This window comes from Prionailurus viverrinus, chromosome B1, assembly GCF_022837055.1.
Source record: "Prionailurus viverrinus isolate Anna chromosome B1, UM_Priviv_1.0, whole genome shotgun sequence".
Lineage (NCBI taxonomy): Eukaryota > Metazoa > Chordata > Mammalia > Carnivora > Felidae > Prionailurus > Prionailurus viverrinus.
The window spans coordinates 17,402,662-17,425,004 of record NC_062564.1 but is presented as its reverse complement, the minus strand read 5'-3'; the positions used below and the strand labels follow the sequence as shown (position 1 = coordinate 17,425,004).

Genomic DNA, 22,343 nt, shown 5'->3' with positions numbered 1-22,343 from the left:
TGTGTGAGGAAGGTTCTGAGATGTTTTTGGCTTTAATAAGTAACTTAAGAGCAGTTGGAATCTTCATGTAGGCTCACCAGACCATTTCTGCAAAGTAAGTTCTGTAGTGTTCATTATGGTTCTTGTTTTGTTTGTTTTTAATTTTTTTTTTTTAATATTTATTTTTGAGAGGCAGCTGGGGAGGGGCAGAGAGAGAGAAACAGAATCCGAAGCAGGCTCCAGGCTCTGAGCCATCAGCACAGTGCCCAACACGGGCTCGAACCCACCAGCCGCAAGATCATGACCTGAGCCAAAGTCGGACACTTAACCGACTGAACCACCTAGGTGCCCCCTGTTATGGTTCTTTTTTTTTTTTTTTTTTAAACCTTTTATTTTTAAATTGGGTAGTAGGCCATCTCTGATTATTTTCATTTTTCAAATGTCAAACCGTGAAAAAATTCTTTTTTTGTTGTTGTTGCATTTTTTTTCTTTTTAACTTGTTTTATTTTTTATTTTTTTAAATTTACATCCAAATTAGTTAGCATATAGTGCAACAGTGATTTCAGAAGTAGATTCCTTAGTGCTCCTTACCCATTTAGCCCATCCCCTCTCCCACAACCCCTCCTGTAACCCTCAGTTTGTTCTCCATACTTATGAATCTCTTCTGTGTTGTCCCCCCTACCTGTTTTTATATTATTTTTGGTTCCCTTCCCTTATGTTCATCTGTTTTGTCTCTTAAAGTCCTTATATGAGTGAAGTCATATGATATTTGTCTTTCTCTGACTAATTTCACTTAGCATAATACCCTCCAGTTCTATCCACGTAGTTGCACATGGCAAGATTTCATTCTTTTTGGTTGCCGAATAATACTCCATTGTGTCTGTGTGTGTGTGTGTGTGTGTGTGTGTGTGTGTATACGTATATATACACACACACACACACATATATACGTATATATGTATATATGTATGTATATATATGTATACATATATATGTATACATATACACATATATATGTGTGTGTGTGTATATATACGTATACACACACACACACACACACACACACACACACACATCTTCTTTATCCATTCATCCATCGATGGACATTTGGGCTCTTTCCATACTTTGGGTTTTGTTGATAGTGCTGCTATTAACATGGAGGTGCATGTGTCCCTTTGAAACAGCACACCTGTATCCCGTGGATAAATGCCTAGTAGTGCAATTGCTGGGTCGTAGGGTAGTTCTATTTTCAGTTTTTTGAGGAACCTCCATACTGTTTTCCAGAGAGTGGCTGCACCAGCTTGCATTCCCACCCATTATGGTTCTTAAAGATGTTTTTTCTTTGATAAATCCATAGTCCTCTGTTAGATTTCTCTATGTCTATAATGAAATGTATTTCTGATAAATAGATAATACACTTTCTTCCAGAGTATGGCCATTAGTGATCATTATAATTACTAAAAACGATCCTGTGTTTAGGAAACTATTAGAATAAGAGGGCACGGGTTCTTGTCAACTTCTGTAAGCTCTTGTCCCAAGACAGTTAGCATGGGATGGATTGTCTGGAAACCTCTGTGACATTGTTTGAGCTGGGTCCTCACGGGTGGAGATTTTTTTTCCTTTTTAATGTTTATTTATTTATTTTGAGAGAGAGAGCACGAGCAGGGGTGGGGCAGAGAGAGAGGAAGAGAGAGAGAGAATCTCAAGCAGGCTCCATGCCACCAGCATAGAACCCGACTCGGGGCTCAATCTCACAAACTATGAGATCGTGCTCTGAATAAGTGGAGATTCAGATTTGGTGGTTCTCCTGTGGGGCAGGAAGGAAGTGGGTTTGACCCAATCCTTCCTCAGAGTTCCCCGCAGACCTCTCGCTGAAGAGCCCCAAGAGCAGCAGAGAGACTTGGAAATACTTTCTTTGGGAAGAACTCAATTTTAGTTCCAATTCTGCTGCTGCTTCTGACTTTCAGGAATTAATTCAACATTCCTGAGCTTCACTTTCTTGTTTTTAAAGTGTGGGATTTGGGCTAGATTGTAAAACACCCTTTGGCTCTAGCAAACTTAGTTTTTACAGTAAGAGTACATTCTAGAATGTATGATACACTTCATTAAGTTTTATTAGAAAAACTTGTAAAAGATATACTACTGTCGTATTTCTAAGAAGTTTTTCTTTTTGTGAGTTTATTTATTTTGGAAGAGAGGGACAGCCAGTTGGTGGCTGGGGGGTGTGCAGAGCGAGAGACAGAATTTCAAACAGGCTGTGTGCTGTCAGCTCAGAGCCCAACATGGGGCTCGAACTCAGAACTGTGAGATTATGATCTGAGCCAAGAACAGGTGTCGTATGCTTAACTGACTGAGCCACCCAGGAGCCCCCAGGAAGTTTTAATATTTTAATATATGCATGGCCGGATATTCCAGATTTAAAAAAAAAAAAATCACTTATTTGAGACTTCCCAGCCTAAAATTAGTTTTCAACCAATAAATATTTCTGTCTTTTCATATTGACCTTTAAACTGTTTTGATAGTTTAAATAATATACTTAATACACAGAAAATACTTTAAATAATGTACTTGTTACAAATAAAAGATTCCAGTAATAAAGAACTTTATAAAGTAAAATGTGAAAGTGCCTTTTCTTCTCCTCTCCTCTCCCTTTGGCCCCTCCTATACCATTTCCTAAGGGACAACCACAGGTAGTTTGGGGTCTAACCTTTTATGAAGGTGTATACACATAAAACATACCATATATAAATATATTACTTTTTTAGTTTTTGTAATACTTGTCTAAAAATTGCTTGAGCGTGTTTAGTTTTACCGTCTACTCACTGGGGTGTTACAGTTCTTTAGTAATTGTCCTTAATGTTGCTGATGTTTAAAACCCAGTGAATGTCGTCAGGGCAATCCCTGGTAAGGGTTGAAAGCAGAAAGGTAGAAATCAAATTCCGGATCCCAGTGGTAACACCTCCTAAAGAAATCACCATCCTCGGGGCGCCTGGGTGGCACAGTCGGTTAAGCGTCCGACTTCAGCCAGGTCACGATCTCGCGGTCCGTGAGTTCGAGCCCCGCATCGGGCTCTGGGCTGATGGCTCGGAGCCTGGAGCCTGTTTCCGATTCTGTGTCTCCCTCTCTCTCTGCCCCTCCCTCGTTCATGCTCTGTCTCTCTCTGTCCCAAAAATAAATAAAAACGTTGAAAAAAAAATTTTTTTTAAAGAAATCACCATCCTCACTGATGGACCCTAAGACTTAAACTAAATACTTGCTATACCACCAAATATGCCACAATTAAAGTTCTTAAACTTTTTGAAGAACAGATCGTATTAAAGTATTTCAGCAAAATCAGTGGGGAAAACCGTTGAAAATAATATTCCTAAATTGCATGGCTGCAGTCAAGGGCTGCTCAAAATAGTGCTGTGGTTACTAAAGCACCATGAAAGGGATACAGAACCGTGAGGACATCCACAAAGAGAGCCAGACTGGATGGCTAGAGGTAATCCTGGAGTAATGTGAGAAACTCGTTGGTGCTCACTGAATAATTTTGTGGTGTGATCATTGTACATATTAAATAAGGAATTAGGAGCTACACACTTAAAATTATTTGTGTGAGCCAAGAGTTTGGGCTCTGGGATCAGATGGACTTAGGGTCAAATCTCCACTTTGCCATTTACTAGCCTTGTGACTTTACCTCTCAAAAGCCTCAAATATCTTCAGATACTCTGTGTTAGTTGCTCCCTTATGGGGTTGCCGTGATTATTCATTGAGAATGACCTATATAAAATGCTTAGCCCAGAGCTGGGTCCTGGGAAGCACACAATTAGTGCTGCCTAAAAAGTGAGCTATGAGACCGTAGTATAATACTTAGTTGTACCTTTTAGGTGTACGGGCTGTTTCCTTAAGTGAATTGTATGCTTTTGAGGACATGGGCCTTTTCCTAGGTTTTTTATATGTATGTTTCAAAGCGACACATTTGGGGAAGACATAATGAAAAAGCAAGTTGAATAACGTGATACAGACTGAACAAGTGACTTTGAGTTAGTAAACCTTACGACATCATCACTGCTTATGAACATACATTTCATGGATTAGTGTTCTTAGAGATCATGAGAAGCAAAAAATACAAGTTGGTATAATGAGTTTTTTTTCCCCAAAAGCCTTTAAATAGAGAATCTTTAACAAAATTTTTTTTAACGTTTATTTATTTTTGAGAGAGAGAGGGACACAGAGTATGAGTGTGGGGAAGGGGCAGAGAGAGGGAGACAGAATCCGAATCAGGCTCCAAGCGGTCCGCACAGAGCCTGACGCGGGGCTCGAACCCATGAACTGTGAGATCATGACGTGAGCTGAAGTTGGACCTGCAACTGACAGCCACCCAGGCTCCCCTAACCCTAAACATGGAGACTCTTGGTGTTTAGGTGAAACCAAACCGTTTCTTCATCGCCTGCAGAGCCCAGTGAGAAAGGAGACCAGTGAAAGGGGGTGTCAGGAAGGGAACATGGAACAGCATCAGCAGGTCAGAATCAGGATCTTGGAAAGTTTTCCTTTTTTCACTCTTTTGAATTAAGACAGGTGTTTACAGAATTTGAATTTTGATAGCAATTATTTGTTTGCCACTGAATTACTGTTTCAAATTCTGACCATGGAAAAAGATTTTGGATATTGAAGGTATCACAGTTTTTGGTTTTGATGTGGATGATTTGAAAATTGGAGGCGCCCTAAAAGAGCAGAGATGACTTATTTAAATTTAAATCATTGAAATTAGCTTTAAAAAATTCAGTTCTGCAGTCACACTCGCCACTTTGCCAATGCTTAGTGGCCACATATGCGGTGGGCTACTATATTGGACAGTGCACATTGAAGAACTCGCCCATCACAGGAAATTCTGGTGGACACCTGCTTTTCTAGAACACATGTTGCTGTAGTTTATGCATTATTGTAAAATGAGCAAAAGTATACAAAAGCCAAAGTACTTGCAGAAGTTAGAGGAAAATAATCAGAGTAATGGGAAATGTTAACGAGGTGGGTAGACCTTTTCTCCCCTTCCTTGATATTTCCCCTTTTGCTGTTTATTGTCAAGCAGAATAATTCGAAAATGGTTCAAAGTAAATTCTTGCCAAACAAGGTGGACACATGGCCAGACTTTTTTTTTTATTTTTATTTTTCTATTTTTATTTTTTTACAGTTGTGGTTCTTTAAAAACTCTGACTACCGATCACAAGTATTTGTTCTCTCGTTGTGGTTGGATCTTAATCCTACTAAGAAATTGTTTTTTCCCCCTCCTTCATCTCTGGCTGCCATCTAGTTACATCCACAGCACTGACGTTTCAAACCATTTTCTATAGAACCTAATCTTTCAGTGCCTCCCTGGGTTCTCTCGTTCTTATTGTGGACTTCAGACTCTGGTGATCTGGGTGTATCGAACTTCCAAATCACCATCTTGCTGAATGACCTTGAGAAGGCAATTTAATCTCTCCGAGCCTGTAACAAGGGTAACGTGTCATGATATAGATACCGCCACTTGCATACATCTGGACTAAATGAGAAAATTTATTGAAAGCTCACCACCTTGGCATGTAGTAAGTCAGATAACAATTAGAGGTGAGGTCATCTGATGCATTATTTTGCCCTTGCTGTGGAGCAACCCGTCCCAGAATTTAGTGGCTTGAGACAGCCACCACCATAATTTCTTACGGGATTCTGCGGGGCGCTTCTGGTCTTGTCCAGGCCTGGCTGGCGTTTCATGCAGCGGTGGTCACTCGGCTGGTTCTCTCCGAGGCTGGTTGGTCCTGGCTGGCCTCGCTTGCACATTGAGTGGTGGGCTGGTTGTCTCCTGGAACAATAGAGATGGCTAGACTATGTGTGTCTCATTGTCCAGCCAAGTTAAAGCTTTCTTGGAATACAGAACCCTCAGCAAGAGCCCTTGCTTTCTCCCTGCGTCCTCTGTGTACCCTCCACTCTAGTCTAACTTTTGTATAGTTTGTTGAATGCGGTCTTTGCTTTCACCCTTGTTTCTTGAAAACAAGCCTCTTTGTCATCTCTAGGTTCTTAGCGCACCCCCAGGACGGTTGAATGAATACCTGCGTATAGCTCCGCCTTCGCGGACCATTTCACCTTATCCTCACCTGCTGATTCTTTGACGTTCATCTTTATGTGCTACCCTACTTCGTGATGTCCATTTGACCTCTTCAACTTTGAGAAGTTTAGAGATGGTTTTTGGCATCGTAAGAAATGTCAGAGTAAAATTCTGTATTGAAACATTTTAGTTAATCTAATTTTCTTGTATCCTTAAATGGATTCTCTTCCGTAAATGCTAAAGTGGCCTTGGAAACCTGAATGGTTTTTTTTTAATACTGATCGTCAAACAGGAAAGTTTGGCTTCTTAGTTTCACATATGTTTATGGAGTAAAGTGGCCACTGCGACTTGGTGAGAATATAGGGTGTTTGCTCTCTCAGTTCACTTACATTTATAATAGTATTGGTCTGCACAGTGAGATGTTTTTGTAGGCCAAATAAAGAAACTTTGTCTTTGCATTTCTATTTTTAGTTTAATAGTGCTCCACAAAAAGATGGAATGCAAGAGTGAGAAAAGGCAGCACTTGCATATACATTGTTCTGCTTCTGCCCACTCTGCTTTTCTCCCTTTTTTTGACCTACTAAATGAATAATGATTAACTATTGCTGATTGCGTGTGTGCTCCCTTAAGTTTTATGTAAGTCGTAGTTCAGAGTTGATGGAGACTTGAAATCCTAAAGTATAGTAAATGATGCAGTGTGATGCGATGGGGAAGAGAAGAATCCCCAAACGCTCTCAACGGGGCCTCAGGAAAACTACACTTGTAGTCCTGGCTGTGATGACTTACTGGTGGTCTTGGGACCGTTTAACTTCTCTTTGACTCAGGCGAGTTCGATCATATTGAAGGTTTCTCTCTAGTTCTGAAGAATCGGTGCTGTTTCTACTAGTATAGATCCTCCTGGGATTTAGTAATAAACATAACAGATGAACACAGATGTTTAAAATGAAAGAAATGGATATCCTTATTAGGATATTCCACGCCTACAGGGTTAATAACACGTACTGGGCATGTAGAAAAGGTACACTTCGGATTCGTCTTTCGAAATAGGTGCTTGTCAGGTAGGCCAGGTGGAAGGATTAGCAGCATCGAGATGTGCAGAATTGCAGCGGAAGTGAGTGCGAAGTGAGCGTGGCTGGAATGTGGCTCCCTGGGGTGGCTCCAAGGATGTCCCGGTTTTCCTGGGATTTTCCTTCCTGGTTGGGAAATGTGTTCTCTCCCTGGGGTTCATTTGGTGTGCAAATTCCACAAGAAGCGTTAATTTCTCTCTTCTGTAAGGGCCAGGGCACCTCATGCCCCCGCAACGCCCCCAGATGCACAGGCACAGCCTCGCCCTTTGGCGTGGGGCAAAAGAAAGCACCGTGGCGCTTCTGACGGGATTTCTTCGGGTAGGAGTGTTGTGAATCCAGAAAAAAAGGCCGTCTTGTCAGTCTGAAGTGTGTTCCGTGTTCACGAGCTATTGTAGGTGCGATTTGAATTTGTTGCCCCACGATGCTTGTGGCTCCTGTACTGGTCAGCTCTGGTCTCAGGCTTCATCTTCCCTCGCGTTCAGAGCTCACTCTCTGCGTGGCTCCGTGCTGCCTGCTAAAGTCTCCTCTTCATAAAAGAAACACCCGTCCTGGTCTCCTTCCTGCCTCTCCGGCTCTCCTTTTAGCTCCTCTGCTGAGCCACTCTGACGTACTCGGGGGAGGGACTTCCTCCCTAAAACTCTCTGTCCCCGGTTCCTGCGACACAGGGTGCTTGTCTTCAGCTTGCTGCTCCCTCGGCTTCTTCGTGGCTTTCTAAACGTGACTGGACCCTACTTTCGTAAAACTGGCCCAACGTTCCCTTTATTCCTCACAGCCTTTTGTACTTGGGGTGGAACCCAGGTGTACTTGGGGTGGAACCCGCCCCGGCACGAGGGATCTGGGCCTCTACGTGCCTGCTGGACGCCACTGTCCCCTGGACCGCCTGGCACGTCCTGCCTGTAAATAGATGCTGCATCACTTTCTGTTGGCGCATATGTGAGCCGTAAATGCGTATCGTTATTTCCAAGTTTAGTGTAGGTTATGTGTCTGTCTCGCTCAAATACGTAGTTCTAATGCTGCCCCTTTTTGGTTCACACGTTTAAGTATTTTCTTTTAGGGTAATAGAGGTGTAGCAGTATAACCAAGATGGGCGAGAAAGGCAGTCTGTCCTTCTAGGCTTTGCAGGCAGCAAGAGGAGATTGGAGTGAGTGACCGTAGTCCTGTGGGGCCGTGCTGCGCTACGGCAGATGTGAGTGTGGAGCCCCGCCTCGGGACCCCAGGCACACCTGTCGGGTCAGGCCTCAGAAGTGACGTCTGAGCCGGGAGGTGGGGGAGCGGATAGCAGTAACTAGGCTGAAAGAGTGTGTAAGAAGGGAATAGAACATTAGAATTCATTGCATTCAGACGGAGTTAATGTTCCATTTGAGTTAACAGAGGAGAATTAATTTGAAGCATATGGAGAGTGCAAATAATAAACCTGGGTTTGCTTTTTGTCTCTGTCGAATTTGTCGCGTGGATGTGGGCACACACCTTTGTTAAGTGTGCCGAAAGCAAGCCGTGAAGTGGGGGATTGTATTGTTAATGGGCATTTGGTTATTGGCTGTAGAAACTTATTTGCTAACAGGCATTCTTGCAACAAGTGATTATGCTCTACACAAGCAGGATCCTGTTTTGCTGAGAACGTGCCAAGCTGTTGCCCTTGTGATGTGACCATTGATGACAGCTTTTCGATGGGCACCTTAGGACAGTTCGATGGGACGAATCACAGTGATTTCCTGTCATTCTTGAAGTACTTAAAACCATCATCAGAAAGTGGTAAACATTTGATAGGAAACAAGAGGGATTAACTTTAAAAGGTTTTTGAGGGGCGCCTGGGTGGCGCAGTCGGTTAAGCGTCCGACTTCAGCCAGGTCATGATCTCGCGCGGTCCGTGAGTTCGAGCCCCGCGTCAGGCTCTGGGCTGATGGCTCAGAGCCTGGAGCCTGTTTCCGATTCTGTCTCCCTCTCTCTCTGCCCCTCCCCCGTTCATGCTCTGTCTCTCTCTGTCCCAAAAGTAAATAAACGTTGAAAAAAAAAAAAAAATTTTAAAAAGGTTTTTGACTGATGAAAATCAAACCTCTGCCACATTAAGCAACATTTTTACGCCGTTAAGCATTGCCGTGCATTTTCCTTGAACCTGTTTCAGTCTATAAGTGTGGTTTGGGAAACCCCCCAGATTCTAGTTTACAATATAGTCTTTTGTTGTTATTATCCGCAAGAGTGCGTTGCTTCACTGAATTGTGGGGGAGATCATGTTGATTGAGATCCTCAGTAAACTATTTTAGGGAAGAAAAAAATCCTCATCAAATTAAATAAAAACACGAACCTTTCATTTACAAATTTAGAGAATCGTTTTGAATAGCCTTTAATTGGTAGTTGTGTGAAATTACTTAGGATAATAGGGGAAAATCAATTATAGTGATAAAGTCTTTCTTAAATATACATTATTTGAAGTATTTTCCTGTGGAAAAAAACCACAAAAAGCTGGGCCGGAGAAAGGTGGTTCCTGCCAGTCGTCTTGCCTCAGAAGGTTTTACCTGAGCTGCTGATCTGACGTCAGATCCACTGTATACACCCCTGACCATGGTCAGCGCAGGCTGCGGAGGCTGTGTTAGTGGTTGGGGGAATTTTGTGTGTATTTTGTGAAGTACAGAAAGGATTTAATCCGTTTTCACGGTCTTCCAGGATCCCACCTATGTGGACACTCACATCGACTGTTATTAAAGTTCTAGAGACAGATTGAAACTATAGATTTTCTAGTTTGATAGAAAAATCAAGGAGATAAAGAATATGGGGTTTCTTTGAGGATCATTTATTTTTTTCTTCCATCGGAAATTAGTTGACATCTGAGCAGTATTTCCTGGAAAGTCACATTACTTTTGTAACGAGTCTCCACTTACGAGGGTCAGTGATTGGGAGGTAATAAGTCATGGCGGTAGCCATTCCACTGGTTCTTCTAATACAGTTACGGAAGATTTTTTCTGTCACTTCATACTTAATTGTCTCTGCAGAAGTTAGAGGAGTTTGAAATCCTGAGTAACTTCATCTCAACTTTTTAAAAAATGTCTTCTGACAACAGTGTATATTCAAACCACTGGCCACATCAAGAAGGTAACTGGAGTTCTGCCACTTTTTCATCCGTCATTTATCTACTGTGTTTAAGAGCCATTAAAATGAGACCGTGTGAAGTGTGTTGGTTGTAAATAAAATGATTGAACCTGGATTAATCATTTTTTTTTCCCTTCAGGATCAGAGATTTGCTCAGACTTTTGTGCTCCGTGAGGTTTCAGTAACGATATTTTATAAATATTTTGACTTTATTTGTAACGATTAATGAACTGTTACCACTTCATAGGTCTTATCACAACAACGTCAAGGAAACTGGACCGAGAGCAGCAGGATGAACATATATTAGAAGTAAGCATTTCTTTATTTTAGTTATTTTAAAAATACTATAATTATAAATATCATGGGAAAGAACATTCGTGGTCACATTAACTAGTCTTCATAATTGTTACTATTTCATTATATTGCCTCCTGGTCATTATTAGAAAGGAAAATAAAGGGGAAACCAAACCTTTGTGAGTGTGGTTCATGTCCCCTTAAATCCCTTTCTATCCCCAGAATACAGGACCGCTCAAATTATTGTGCTTTACACATGCACGACACACACAGAGCAATCAAATGAAAGCGATATTATTGAAATTTCCTTTTCATTTACATGAGATGTATTTCTATAGGCCTTCTACATCTTTTTCCTCAGTATTGTTTTCAGGATTTTTTATGATACTAGGTCTAATTCAACTGTAGCTAGTTTCCACTTTTTGTTATCGTTATCCTTAAGTAATTGCCTTGTTTTTGCATTTCAAACTGAATTGTAGAAAGTTTGTGTTTTGTTGTTTAAAAAAATTAAGTTTATTTATTTTGAGAGTGCGTGAGAGAGCGCAGGAGAGGGGCAGAGAGAGGGGGGAAGAGAGAGAGAATCCCAAGCAGGCTCTGCATTGTCAGCGTGGACCCCGACGTGGGGCTCAATCCCACAACCCTGGGACCATGACCTGAGCTGAAACCGAGAGCTGGACGCTAAACTGACTGAGCCACCCAGGTGCCCTGAAAGTTTGTGCTTTTTACTAAAAGTTTGTGCTTTGTAAACATTTCTAAACTAAAAGATTGAAGACTGACAGGGTCTCTTCTGCTAGGCTTCTCATGCTCACAGCTCACTTAAAATGCCTTCTAGGCCCTGAAAGAAGAAACACAGCTTGTCCTTCACTAGTTTGCTGGTAGAGGGTCAGCACCCTGTAGGCGCAGGGATAGGAGTCTGTGGAGGGGGCACGTAGTGTCCTGTGGACGGCGGGCCGGATGCGACGGCCGGGAGCCACGGCCTCTAGACCAGGAGGGGGCTGAGAAGAGACGGCACTTGGGGAGGGACGCAGAGCAGACATGTAACCTCTGCTGGCATTTCTGTGTCACATGTTAACAGCCAGTGTTGATCATTGGAGCTAGAGCTGGAAAAGACCCAAGTGCTTGTCGAGTCCTCTGCATGAATCTTCCCTTCTGCCAGTGTGGGTCCTGGGGAAAGTTCTAAGCTGTGATTTGTTATTATTATTTTGATTAATATTTAGCTATCCCTCTTTTTATATTATTGCTGTTCATAATGGTGCCTGCTTAATATCATTTCATCCCTGGTCCAGTTTCCTTCCTTCCTTCCTTTTGTTCCTTCCTGAGAGAGACAGAGAGAGAGCGAGCGAGCGAGCATGAGCAGGGAGGCGCAGAGGATCCACAGCAGGCTCTGCACTGTCACCACAGAGCCCGATGTGGATTCGAACTCACAGACTGAGAGATGACCTGAGCCACAGTCGGACACTCATCCGACTGAGCCACCCAGGTGCCCCCTTGGTCTGATTTTCTAATTGTCAGTAAAATACGTAGTTTTTATAGCTGTGTAACGTGTGCACATGAATATCCTGTGTAGAAAAGGTGCTTCACAGCCACCATTACAGTTAGTAATTCCTTCGTGTGTTCCATCCAGCCGTCGGTGGTACAGGTCCCTTGAATTCTCTTTCCTTCTGATAGAGCAGAGCTTAGAATTTTCATCCAGTCACTACAGTGATTGACAGAAGGGAGAATATGGTTCCTGAAGAAAAGGAACCGGTGGCAATCTGTCTGGAGTGGCAGGTCCCCGGCATGGGGATCGTGCTGGGCCCGTGCCCTGGTCAGAGCTGCACGGGACACCTGCTGGCTGTGCGCCCTACTCCAGAGCCACCTGTTGGTGGCACCTGTCAAAGGCTGGATGGGAGCAAGTGTAAGGTTAGGACTTAGGACTTAGGACTCTGAAGATGATAGTAAGACGTTGGTGGGAAATAAGACTGTAATGGTTTGTTTACATACCTCGTATGCTTTCTGTAGTCCTTGGTGGGGTGTTTGAGGGCCAACGCCGGTGTCGATTGGCCTGTCTTGAAGAGTTTTTCAGTTCCGTGTTAAAAGCTGTGTTACTGGCTGCTGGTTATTGAACTGAAACTTAAAACCATGTTGGTGATGATACTGCAAAACACAGTGCTTGCTTCTAGTTCTCATTAATTTTCTTTCTTTTTCCTAAAGATCATCTGAAAACTGATCCAAAGGAAATGTTTTGGGAGGTTAAAATTAAATAGTCATTGTAAATTTTGTTTTTATTTTGAGAGTGTGAGCAGGTAAATCATGCACTTGATTTTTTTCATTTTTGTTTTCTTTTTAAGCTTGTGTATTTTGATGGGGGGGCAGGGGCAGAGAGAGGGAGAGAGAGAATCCCAAGTAGGCTCTGCACTGACAGTGCAGACTCGAGGCTCGAACTCACAGACCCATGAGATCGTGACCTGAGCCGAAACCCGGGGGCAGATGCTTAACCGCCTGAGCAGCCAGGTGCCCCAATCATGTACTTAAGGAGAAACAGCTACTTGACTTAAATACTCTTGATGAGTACTATTAGGATATAGTCACATTTTTATAAACAACAGATTTATACTCACCAAGCTGTAAAAACAAAATGAGTCCCACAAAAACCTGCAGTATACTTTAATGTTTTTAAAAATGCATTTCAGTCATTAATTTTGGAGGATGTGGTGAGGGAGCTATTCCTAGGGTTATTGCTTTGAACGTACACACCAAAATAATAGTGGACATCTGATTTCGGGATGAAATTGCGCATATGGAAGCATTCACCAGTCCTCAAGACCTCAGGTTGTTATTTATGTTCTTTTTACTGAAAATCTTATTGAATAAGTGGGTTTGGAATGACAGTTTTTATGTCCGCCCTGCTGAATGTGGAGGACTCCTGTGCAAGAAGAGGGTCCGACAGAACAAAAGGGCAGCGGCTAGTATGAAGAGGCACGTGACTTTGCACATATTTTAAACTGATGATTTTTAATGCGGTATGTGGAGATGTGATTTTTAAGGGTAGAGAGTGGATGTTATTCCTAAGAGGACTCCTTATTGAAAAGCAAAATCTCCCTGTAGCTCTTCCGTGATTCAAAAAGATGTTGCTGATAGTTTGCCATTTTGGCGACCTGCGCATTACAGCTGTGGCAGCCCCGGGACAGGCAGCGTGGTGAGGGGAGAGGCGGGGCTCCTGCTGTGCCTCCTCCTTAGCCCCCGCCTGCTGCCCGGGTCCCTGTCTGAATGGGACACGTCGCCTTGCCTCCTGTTGTCAGGAGAGGAGATGGTGTGCGTCCTAGTGCTGGGTGAGATGCAAAATACAGGTTTATGCAAAATACAGGTTATCCTCAATTAGGAAGGTAGTCGCTTTTCATGTAGTTCTATTTTTAAAAACCTCTGTCGACCTGTTTTCCCTTTCACACACAGGTTACCGTGACAGACAATGGTAGCCCCCCCAAGTCAACCATTGCAAGAGTAATTGTGAAAATCCTTGACGAAAACGACAACAAACCCCAGTTCCTACAAAAGTTCTACAAAATCAGACTCCCAGAGCGGGAAAGACCAGAACGAGAAAGAAACTCCAAGCGCGAGCCCATCTATCGTGTTATCGCTACAGACAAAGACGAAGGTCCCAATGCAGAGATCTCTTACAGCATTGAAGATGGAAACGAGCATGGCAAATTTTTCATTGAGCCAAAAACCGGAGTGGTTTCGTCCAAGAAGTTCTCTGGAGCTGGAGAATATGATATCCTTTCAGTGAGTTAAGATCTGGTCTTTGAATTTCTCACATACTTTGACTGTTAATCTGGTCTCACATCACTTCTCTTGTAACTTTTTCTTTCTTCAATAAGTAGCCTCAGTGTTTGTGACCTGACTTTGGGAAATGTGGCTTAGGTTGTCCTCTTCGGCTGTCACTCCAGTTATTGCTTACATTGAGTGTGGCCTGAAGAGGTTGCTCTTTTTTTTTTTTTTTTTAAATGTTTGTTTAATTTTGAGAGAGAGAGAGAGACCGTGTGAGCAGGGGAGGGTCAGAGAGAGGGGGAGACCCAGAACCCGAAGCGAGCTCCAGGCTCTGAGCTGTCAGCGCAGAGCCCGACGTGGGGCGCGAACTCCCAGACCACAAGTCCTGACCTGAGCTGAAGTCGGATGCCGAACACCGACTGAGCCACCCAGGCTCCCTGAGAGGTTGCTCTTTTTAATCAAACCTTAAACATGGGGAATACACAAATATAGATACTGTTTGAAATTAACTTAAAGACCAAACTGATCTGTGCTTCACTTATGGATGTAACTTCTAGTTTGCTCCTTTTATCCCCTCTGCTTACATGTTACAGATTAAGGCAGTTGATAATGGTCGCCCCCAAAAGTCGTCAACCACGCGACTCCACATTGAATGGATTTCCAAACCCAAACCATCCCTGGAGCCGATTTCATTTGAAGAACCGTTTTTTACCTTTACTGTCATGGAAAGTGACCCGGTTGCTCACATGATTGGAGTGATATCTGTGGAGCCTCCTGGCACGCCTCTTTGGTTTGATATCATTGGTAAGCATGGCTCAGAGTTTTCATTGTCCGTGTGTGGGTTACACTGAGGAGAACGTGTCTTTGATTTATTTCTGTCTTTGAGAACCTGTCTCTTTTTCTGATTTTTGTGTCCATGTCAGGACTTAAAATTGGGAGCAAGAGCCAGAAGTGGGGAATTTGTCTTAAACTGCAGTATTTTGATTGCAAATGTGTTACAATATCCAGCACGTACTCACCTTGTTTAAAATTGGTGCTGTGTATCATGAACCTAAAAATAAGGTTTTCAGAAGTGGCATCAAAGAGTTAGAAATCTGAATGTTTTTGGTTCAAAAGCACAGCTTCTTGATTTTCCTTCTTGATACATAACATGGCACATGGCTATTTTTAGTGAATATGGTTTGAATGCTTAAAATAACTGCCTGCTTGACTGTCTCAGGTCAGGCAGTATTTTATAGGGAATAAGCTTACAAATTTTAATTTGTGTGACTTAAAAATGATAGTGCCAACTATGGCCTTTTTAAGTTTGACTTACCACACTTTGGGAATGTGGGAAGCAGGGTTCACTAGATGAAATAACCCTGTAATAAAAATGACATGCCTAGGTCAGTTTTCCTTTTTCTCGGCCATTTAGTTTAGACCTAGAACGTGTTACCTTATTCTGACATACTTAAAAAAAGAAATTCGCATTAAACTTTGACATCTTAGGTTTTTAAGTGCTGTTTCTTCACATTACCTTAATCACAAAGATACTTAAAAGCAAAAGTACGTATTGCAACTCCTCTCCAGTTGGATCTTTATATTCCTTTATATTCCCCTCTTCTGTCCTTTAGCCACCCTCCGTACCCCAAATGCTACTTCAGTGGGTTGAAGCCGATGGGACTAGGCTGCCAGGGCCACAGGGTGAGGGGGGTACAGGCTTTTACCTCTTTAATTTTCCACACTAGACTGTTAAGCTGTTTTCCCAGTTTGGGTCATTGTATGAAATTGTTGATGTCATCAACACCTATGAAACTGTTACTTTTATTTATTTATTTAAAAAAAAAATTTTTTTTTTAAACGTTTATTTATTTTTGAGACAGAGAGAGACAAAGCATGAACAGGGGAGGATCAGAGAGAGGGAGACACAGAACCTGAAACAGGCTCCAGGCTCTGAGCTGTCAGCACAGAGCCCAACGCGGGGCTCGAACTCACAGACTGCAAGATCATGACCTGAGCCGAAGTCGGCCGCTTAACTGACTGAGCCACCCAGATGCCCCTTTATTTATTTTTTTAAGTTTATTTATTGATTCTAAGAGAGAGCCAGCAGCAGGGGGAGGGCAGAGAGAGGGAGAGAGAATCCCACGCAGGCTCCACACCGTTACGCGCAAAGCCCGACGTGGGGCTCGAACTCATGGACCGCGAGATCATGACCTGAGCCGAAGTCGGACGCTTAACCGACTGAGCCAGCCAGGCGCCCCTTTATTTATTTTTTTAAGTTTATTTATTGATTCTGAGAGAGAGAGCCAGCAGCAGGGGGAGGGCAGAGAGGGAGAGAGAGAATCCCACGCAGGCTCCACACCGTTACGCGCAAAGCCCGACGTGGGGCTCCAGCTCCCGAGCCGTGAGGTCATGATTGAGCTGAAAACCCAAGAGCCGGACACTTCGCCGCCCCAGCCACCCGGGCCCCCCAGCCGTTACTTTAGTTTTAAAGAAAAGGATTATTTTTGTAACTAACTGCGGTCAAAATAGTGTGTGTGCTGTCTGTTAACTCCTGTCACGCTTGCAGACGAGCAGGCTGCGGCTGTGCCGTGTGTAACTTCCCCGTGTAACACTGACTGCGCTTGGAACTGGTTTGATTGACTGCTCCTCCTTGTTCTGTGCTTGCCTCCCACGCTCGCTTGCTTCTGTTTGGCCGTGCCAGGCGACACACTTGCTAGAGAAGCGTTTCACGTCTTGCAGGTGACTTGTGACCTGAACTGTACAGCAGAAGGTATCTGCTGAGATCACATAATTTGCCTCAGATTATGAGATCTAAGATCAAAGCGTCAGCTTTTAAAGCTTTGTTTCGTGTCCAGTGACTCTCTCATTGCCCTCTGTTTCCATGGTGTGCGCATGGTCACGCATCCCAGCTGCAGACATGCTGACTTCTGATACATCTCCAGATCATCCTTAGTTTTAGGTTTAGTTGAAGATCGTGGCTTTTCTGTGTGTTTCGTTTTGCTTTCTGGTGCGTTTTGTAATAGAACATCATCATGACGTTAAGTCTCTATTTTCATTCCATTTCGCTTCATTGATAAAAGTATCTCAAGTGCAGTGGATTTGAAAAGAGAGTTTTATCTAGGATATAATTGGGAATGCATTTGGATAATGCTCGTAGCACAGAAACTTTTGCTTCCTTAAGCTTTGTGTTTGGCAACAATGGGGAAAGTTTCTTTTCAAGTATGTAAGAGCCAGGACTAATTGACATTAACTGCCATTATTTTTTCCAGAGTTAACATTTGTTTTGAATAGTTAATTTATTAGGGCAGTTCATTCAAGTGTCATAATTTTTGTGTGTGTAGTTAAACGTTTAAATAGCCGATTTTGGTTAGTAAGTGATGCTTTATATAGCTACTGAGGTATATAAATTAAAGACCTATTCAGAACCCCTGAAGGAGCAAATGGAAAGTAATTCATTGGCAATATTAGCAACGTTTTTCTGTTTTCAGAGTTGCTTTCCTCTCAGTTACTAGCTTCCCTTGAAATTAGAGCTCAACTTTGCATTAGTAAGCATTGTCTTTCTAGTTGGCCCATCTTTTCTTGTCTTTCAAAATGAAAGCTCCTTGGAATCACCTTGATCAATATCAGAAGTGTTTTGTTTTTTTTTCCCCCCGTCATTCACAAGTGGAAAGCCACAAAATAAATGACAGAATTTCATCCTATGACCTACCTGTTGTTACTTTTCTGTATGTCCTAATTTAACCTAGGTGGCAACTATGACAGTCACTTTGATGTTGACAAGGGCACCGGAACGATCGTTGTTGCCAAACCTCTTGATGCAGAACAGAAATCAAACTATAACCTCACAGTCGAAGCCACAGACGGAACCACCACCATACTTACACAGGTAGGTGACTTAGTAAGGATGCATTTGTCAGAGGAAGATTAGTATGACCTTGTGATATCCGGGGCCCGGGGGCGGTATGGGCAGTTGATTCTGCCCTCGGAGGCTCACAGAGTTACTGTGTTGTTAGAGTTTCCACATATGCACACCAAGGATTTGTATTTAGGGAAAGAAAATTAACTGCACATCTCAGTTTAGGTTTGGCATGTAATTATCCAGTTTTGGAAATTTTGCAAGAAGACTTAAAAAGCCCCCTTTTAATTATCAAAATCTTTCAATTTTTTGCTGATTTTGAACAATATTAATATAAAATTTATAACTATTGAGGATGAATTCTCCGAGTCATTTTCATTAAAGCTCATTAAAGTGATTATGTCTTAAATCCCTTTTCTCAATTCCCCCACCTTGGCTACTTTAACTAGGGCTGTATAAAATGGTAAAATTGTTGTCATAATTCACTTAACATCTTTATTTGTTCCTATCTGATGATTAAGAGATGGTCAGATTACTGGGAATTCAAATTGAAATGGCAAAAATCCTATAAATTAAGTCTAAATTCTCTTTGATTCTCATTGTGGACTGTCAGAGAATTTGTTAAACACTCGTTATATGGCAGGTTTCTTCTAGAAGCTAAATACTAGGAAACAAAATCCTGCACCTTTGGAGCTTACCTTAGGATTGTAGAAGCTAAGATTTACATATAATCTGCTGTACTCTGAAAGAGGAAGAAATTAAATACTGAATAAAATGCTCCTGAATTCCAGTTTTTTATCTTTATTATTTTTTTAATGTTTATTTTTGAGAGGGGAAAAAGGGCATGCACACGTGTGAGCAGGGGAGGGGCAGAGAGAGAGGGAGACACAGAATCTGAAGGAGGCTCCAGGCTCCGAGCTGTCAGGATAGAGCCCAATGCAGGGCTCAAAGTCACAAACTCTGAGATCCGTGACCTGAGCTAAAGTTGGAGCTTAACCAACTGAGCCACCCAGGCTCCCCAACCAATTTTTTTTTTTATCTTAAGTTATGCTAATTTAAATCTGATATGAGACAGATCCTCTGTCAAATCATCTCGTAGGATTGAAGACTAAAAGTCTGAGATGTCTTTTCAGCTAATAAGTGAGTAGATAATTTAGAGCCAGTTATGAAAAGGCCTTATTCGTTTCTCTAAATGCTTGTGATTTTTAGTGTATTTGCAACTGACATATGTACCATGCTTTGGGGTCATTTTGAGATTGTCACGTAAACGTTTTAGCACAGTATTAAAATTTCATTTTTGTCAGTAACTGTTCCCATTATAGAAGTTAGGCTTTAGAGCATGAACATGAGAATAAAAATATCAAGAATTGTAATAAATTTAACAGGATAAATTTTGAAAGGCTCAAAGAGTATAACTTTATGTGGACCAGCTCAAATAATCAACTAGCCAGAAATCTAGCAAAAGGAACTAAATGGCTCTCTGTGCCAGGCGTTCTCATTAATGAAGATGCTCTGTCTACCTGTAGGATTTACCACTTACTACATAGGTGAGTAATTAGCAGAGGGCTCCTCCCCCAATAATTGTAGTGTTAGCTAGGACAGTCAAAAGCTTAGTGTGAAATGTGGTGCAGGTTGATTGAAATATCGCACAGATCCTGGCAAATAGATTCTAGTGTTTTGAGGGATGCAGATTGTCTTCAGTTTCAGTCTTTCATTTATACTTCTCTAAGTTATTTTGAGTCATTTTCAGGGGGTCTTGATAATATTCTAATGAAATTGCTGGCGGGGAGAGGTAGTCAGAATATTAGTGGTTACAGAGCCCACGCTGACCTGTTAAAGTGTGAGACAGAGGGGACGGTCAGTAATTAGGTTTACATTTCCATGTGGGGCAGATGACAGGGAGATAGGAGTGTGAGTGAGAACACAGCAGCAGATACCATCTGAAGAGCATCACCGAGATCAGAACCAGGTTGATAGGGTACCAGAAACACAGTCCAGTAGATTCAGGTTTGTAGGTAAAAGTCCGGAACCAACAGGGTGAGTTTTGCTGCATTGAGGTCAATAGCCAAGGGCAAATCGGAGATTTGGGATTTGGGGGAGATTTGGAGAGTGGGGTTAAGCCATAGTGAGTGCATCATCAGCAGAGGTGGGTGGTGGTGGGGGGCGGGTCACAGTGTAACCCCCAGTACCTTCTGGAAACAGCACTGCTCCATGCTTTTCCTGTCCTGCCATTTTCCGCTTAGGATGCTGATGGGTATTGATTCAAGTCACTTTGCTTTATCTGGTGTCTCGAGGTAACTTACGAAATCCAGTTAAGGCTTTTTCTTTTCTTCAAAACAGCTTTGCTTTCATGTTTTCTTACGGTTTCTTTCAAGCATCGGTCAACATTATGCTCAGGTCATTTGGTTGAATCTCTTAACCCTATCCACTAGCAAGTGGCTAAAACCCTTTGTGTTTCCCTTTTCTTACCTGGAAACCGGGCATCGTGATTTTGTCCTCATAGGCACTTCTGAGGGGTGAGTGAGGTAGCACGCGGGGTGCTTGTGCTTGAAGCCCCTGGAACCAGTTGGCCTTGTGCGCCCACAGAGCACTCGCTATTGCTTATCAGCACTGGTTTGGACTCTTTTCCCCACTTGACACCTGAGTCACCTCCCTGTCCCCATTCTCCATCCCTGCGATTCATCTTGCTCTGCTAGAATGGTCTGCCAGTTGAGAAGAGGAGGTAAAGGTGAATTTCCTCCGAACAAATAGTTCAAAGCACACGGGAGTTTTTGTTCTCAAGGCTCTGCATACTGGATCCTCCCTTCTCCCTTCTCCTTTACCATCTCTTAGTTCGATGTCCTTCTCTCCAGTCTCCGGAAGCTAGGATGTGTGATGCTACTACTTGCCTTTACGTCTGACCAAGGCGTTCCCCCCCAATCCCAGTATACTTTGATCATCTACGCAAGCCAAGACTTACCTCCTCCTTAAAAGCTTTCAAATGTCCCACACCATCTCTGGACTCCTAAAAAGTTACTTGATAACTTACCTGATAATATGTGGCTTCATATGCGTAAGACATTTCTTGCGGAGGTTGAAAGCTACCTAGGGCAGAGGCTGTTGCACATATATTTGCCCTCCAGTGTTGTGTAGGTGAGTGCCGAGTGTATAAGGGCCCTGCGGCCGTGTTTCAGTGGAGTTGCTGTATCAAAAATGGTTGTTACTGGGGCACCTGGGTGGCTCAGTTGGTTAAGCGTCCGACTCTGGCTCAGGTCATGATCTCACAGTTCCTGGGTTCAAGCCCTGCGTCAGGCTCTGTGCCGACAGCTTGGAGCCTGGAACCTGCTTCAGATTCTCTCTCTCTCTCTCTCTCTCTCTCTCTCTCTCTCTCTGTCTCTCTCTCTCTCTGCCCCGCCCCCCTTGTACTCTGTCTCTGTTTTTCTCTCAAAAGTAAATAAACATTAAAAAAAAATTTTAAAAAAAAGGTTGTTACTTTAGCTGTTCTATTTAGTTGTGATTAATTGACTTTAGAGCAGAAGTAAAGTACCTCTGCTCAACACTAACTTCGTTAGAAAAATAATACATAAATTTATAGTGGAAATGAATATATAATGGTTTAACTTAGAGAAATTATAACCATCTCTTCTGGATCATCACTGACCTTTGAAAAATGGTCTGTAATTTTCAATGTTTACATAACTTTCACATAAAATCTTTCTGTGGTTTAGTGAATGCATATCTTAAGTATATAAAGTTTAATGTTACAAGTCCATCAGTGATGTTGTAGGGTTTTATGAGAGCACTGGTGTAGTTTCCATGGAAAGACCTCTAGTTCACATGCCTGCACCAGTGTGCTTAATAAAAACCTCTGCATTCCCGGGACTTTGTCCTACTGTGCCATTTGGACTAGTGAACCTCTTTATACAGGCTAATGAAGCTCAGATTTCTTGGTCGTAACTAAACCATCTTATTATAATTGGTACTGATTTGCACTATGCCTTATCCACACACATCTTTTCAATCTGAAAAGTAATCCTCTTACTGTTAAAGTAAAAAAAAATATTTTTAATTCAGCTTAGGACTAAGTTTTTTTAATATTGGCTTTTTTTCCCTCTAAGGTTTTTATTCTAGGATGACTTTTTTTTTTTTTTTTTAAGAGAAAGAGTGCGAGAGTATAAGTGGGGCAGGGGCAGAGAATCCCAAGCAGGTCCCATGCCCACTGCAGAGCCCACAGGGCTCGATCCCATGACCATGAGATCATGACCCAAGCTGAAGTCAAGAGTCAGATATA

At 42.4% G+C, this 22,343-nt stretch overlaps 1 protein-coding gene across 4 annotated transcripts in view; it reads left to right on the top strand.

The window, feature by feature from the left end:
- FAT1 (FAT atypical cadherin 1) overlaps nt 1-22,343 on the top strand; it is a 133,762-nt gene that overhangs the window by 72,048 nt on the left and 39,371 nt on the right. For all 4 annotated transcript variants that reach the window (XR_007151514.1, XM_047855608.1, XM_047855609.1 and 1 more), the window contains exons 4-7: nt 10,442-10,503; nt 13,921-14,250; nt 14,829-15,039; nt 17,964-18,103. Coding sequence is in view for 3 of the 4 variants with exons in the window: in XM_047855608.1 (XP_047711564.1) it covers nt 10,442-10,503; nt 13,921-14,250; nt 14,829-15,039; nt 17,964-18,103 (743 nt within the window). In the remaining variant the exon portion in view is untranslated. The remainder of the gene's footprint in view (nt 1-10,441; nt 10,504-13,920; nt 14,251-14,828; nt 15,040-17,963; nt 18,104-22,343) is intronic.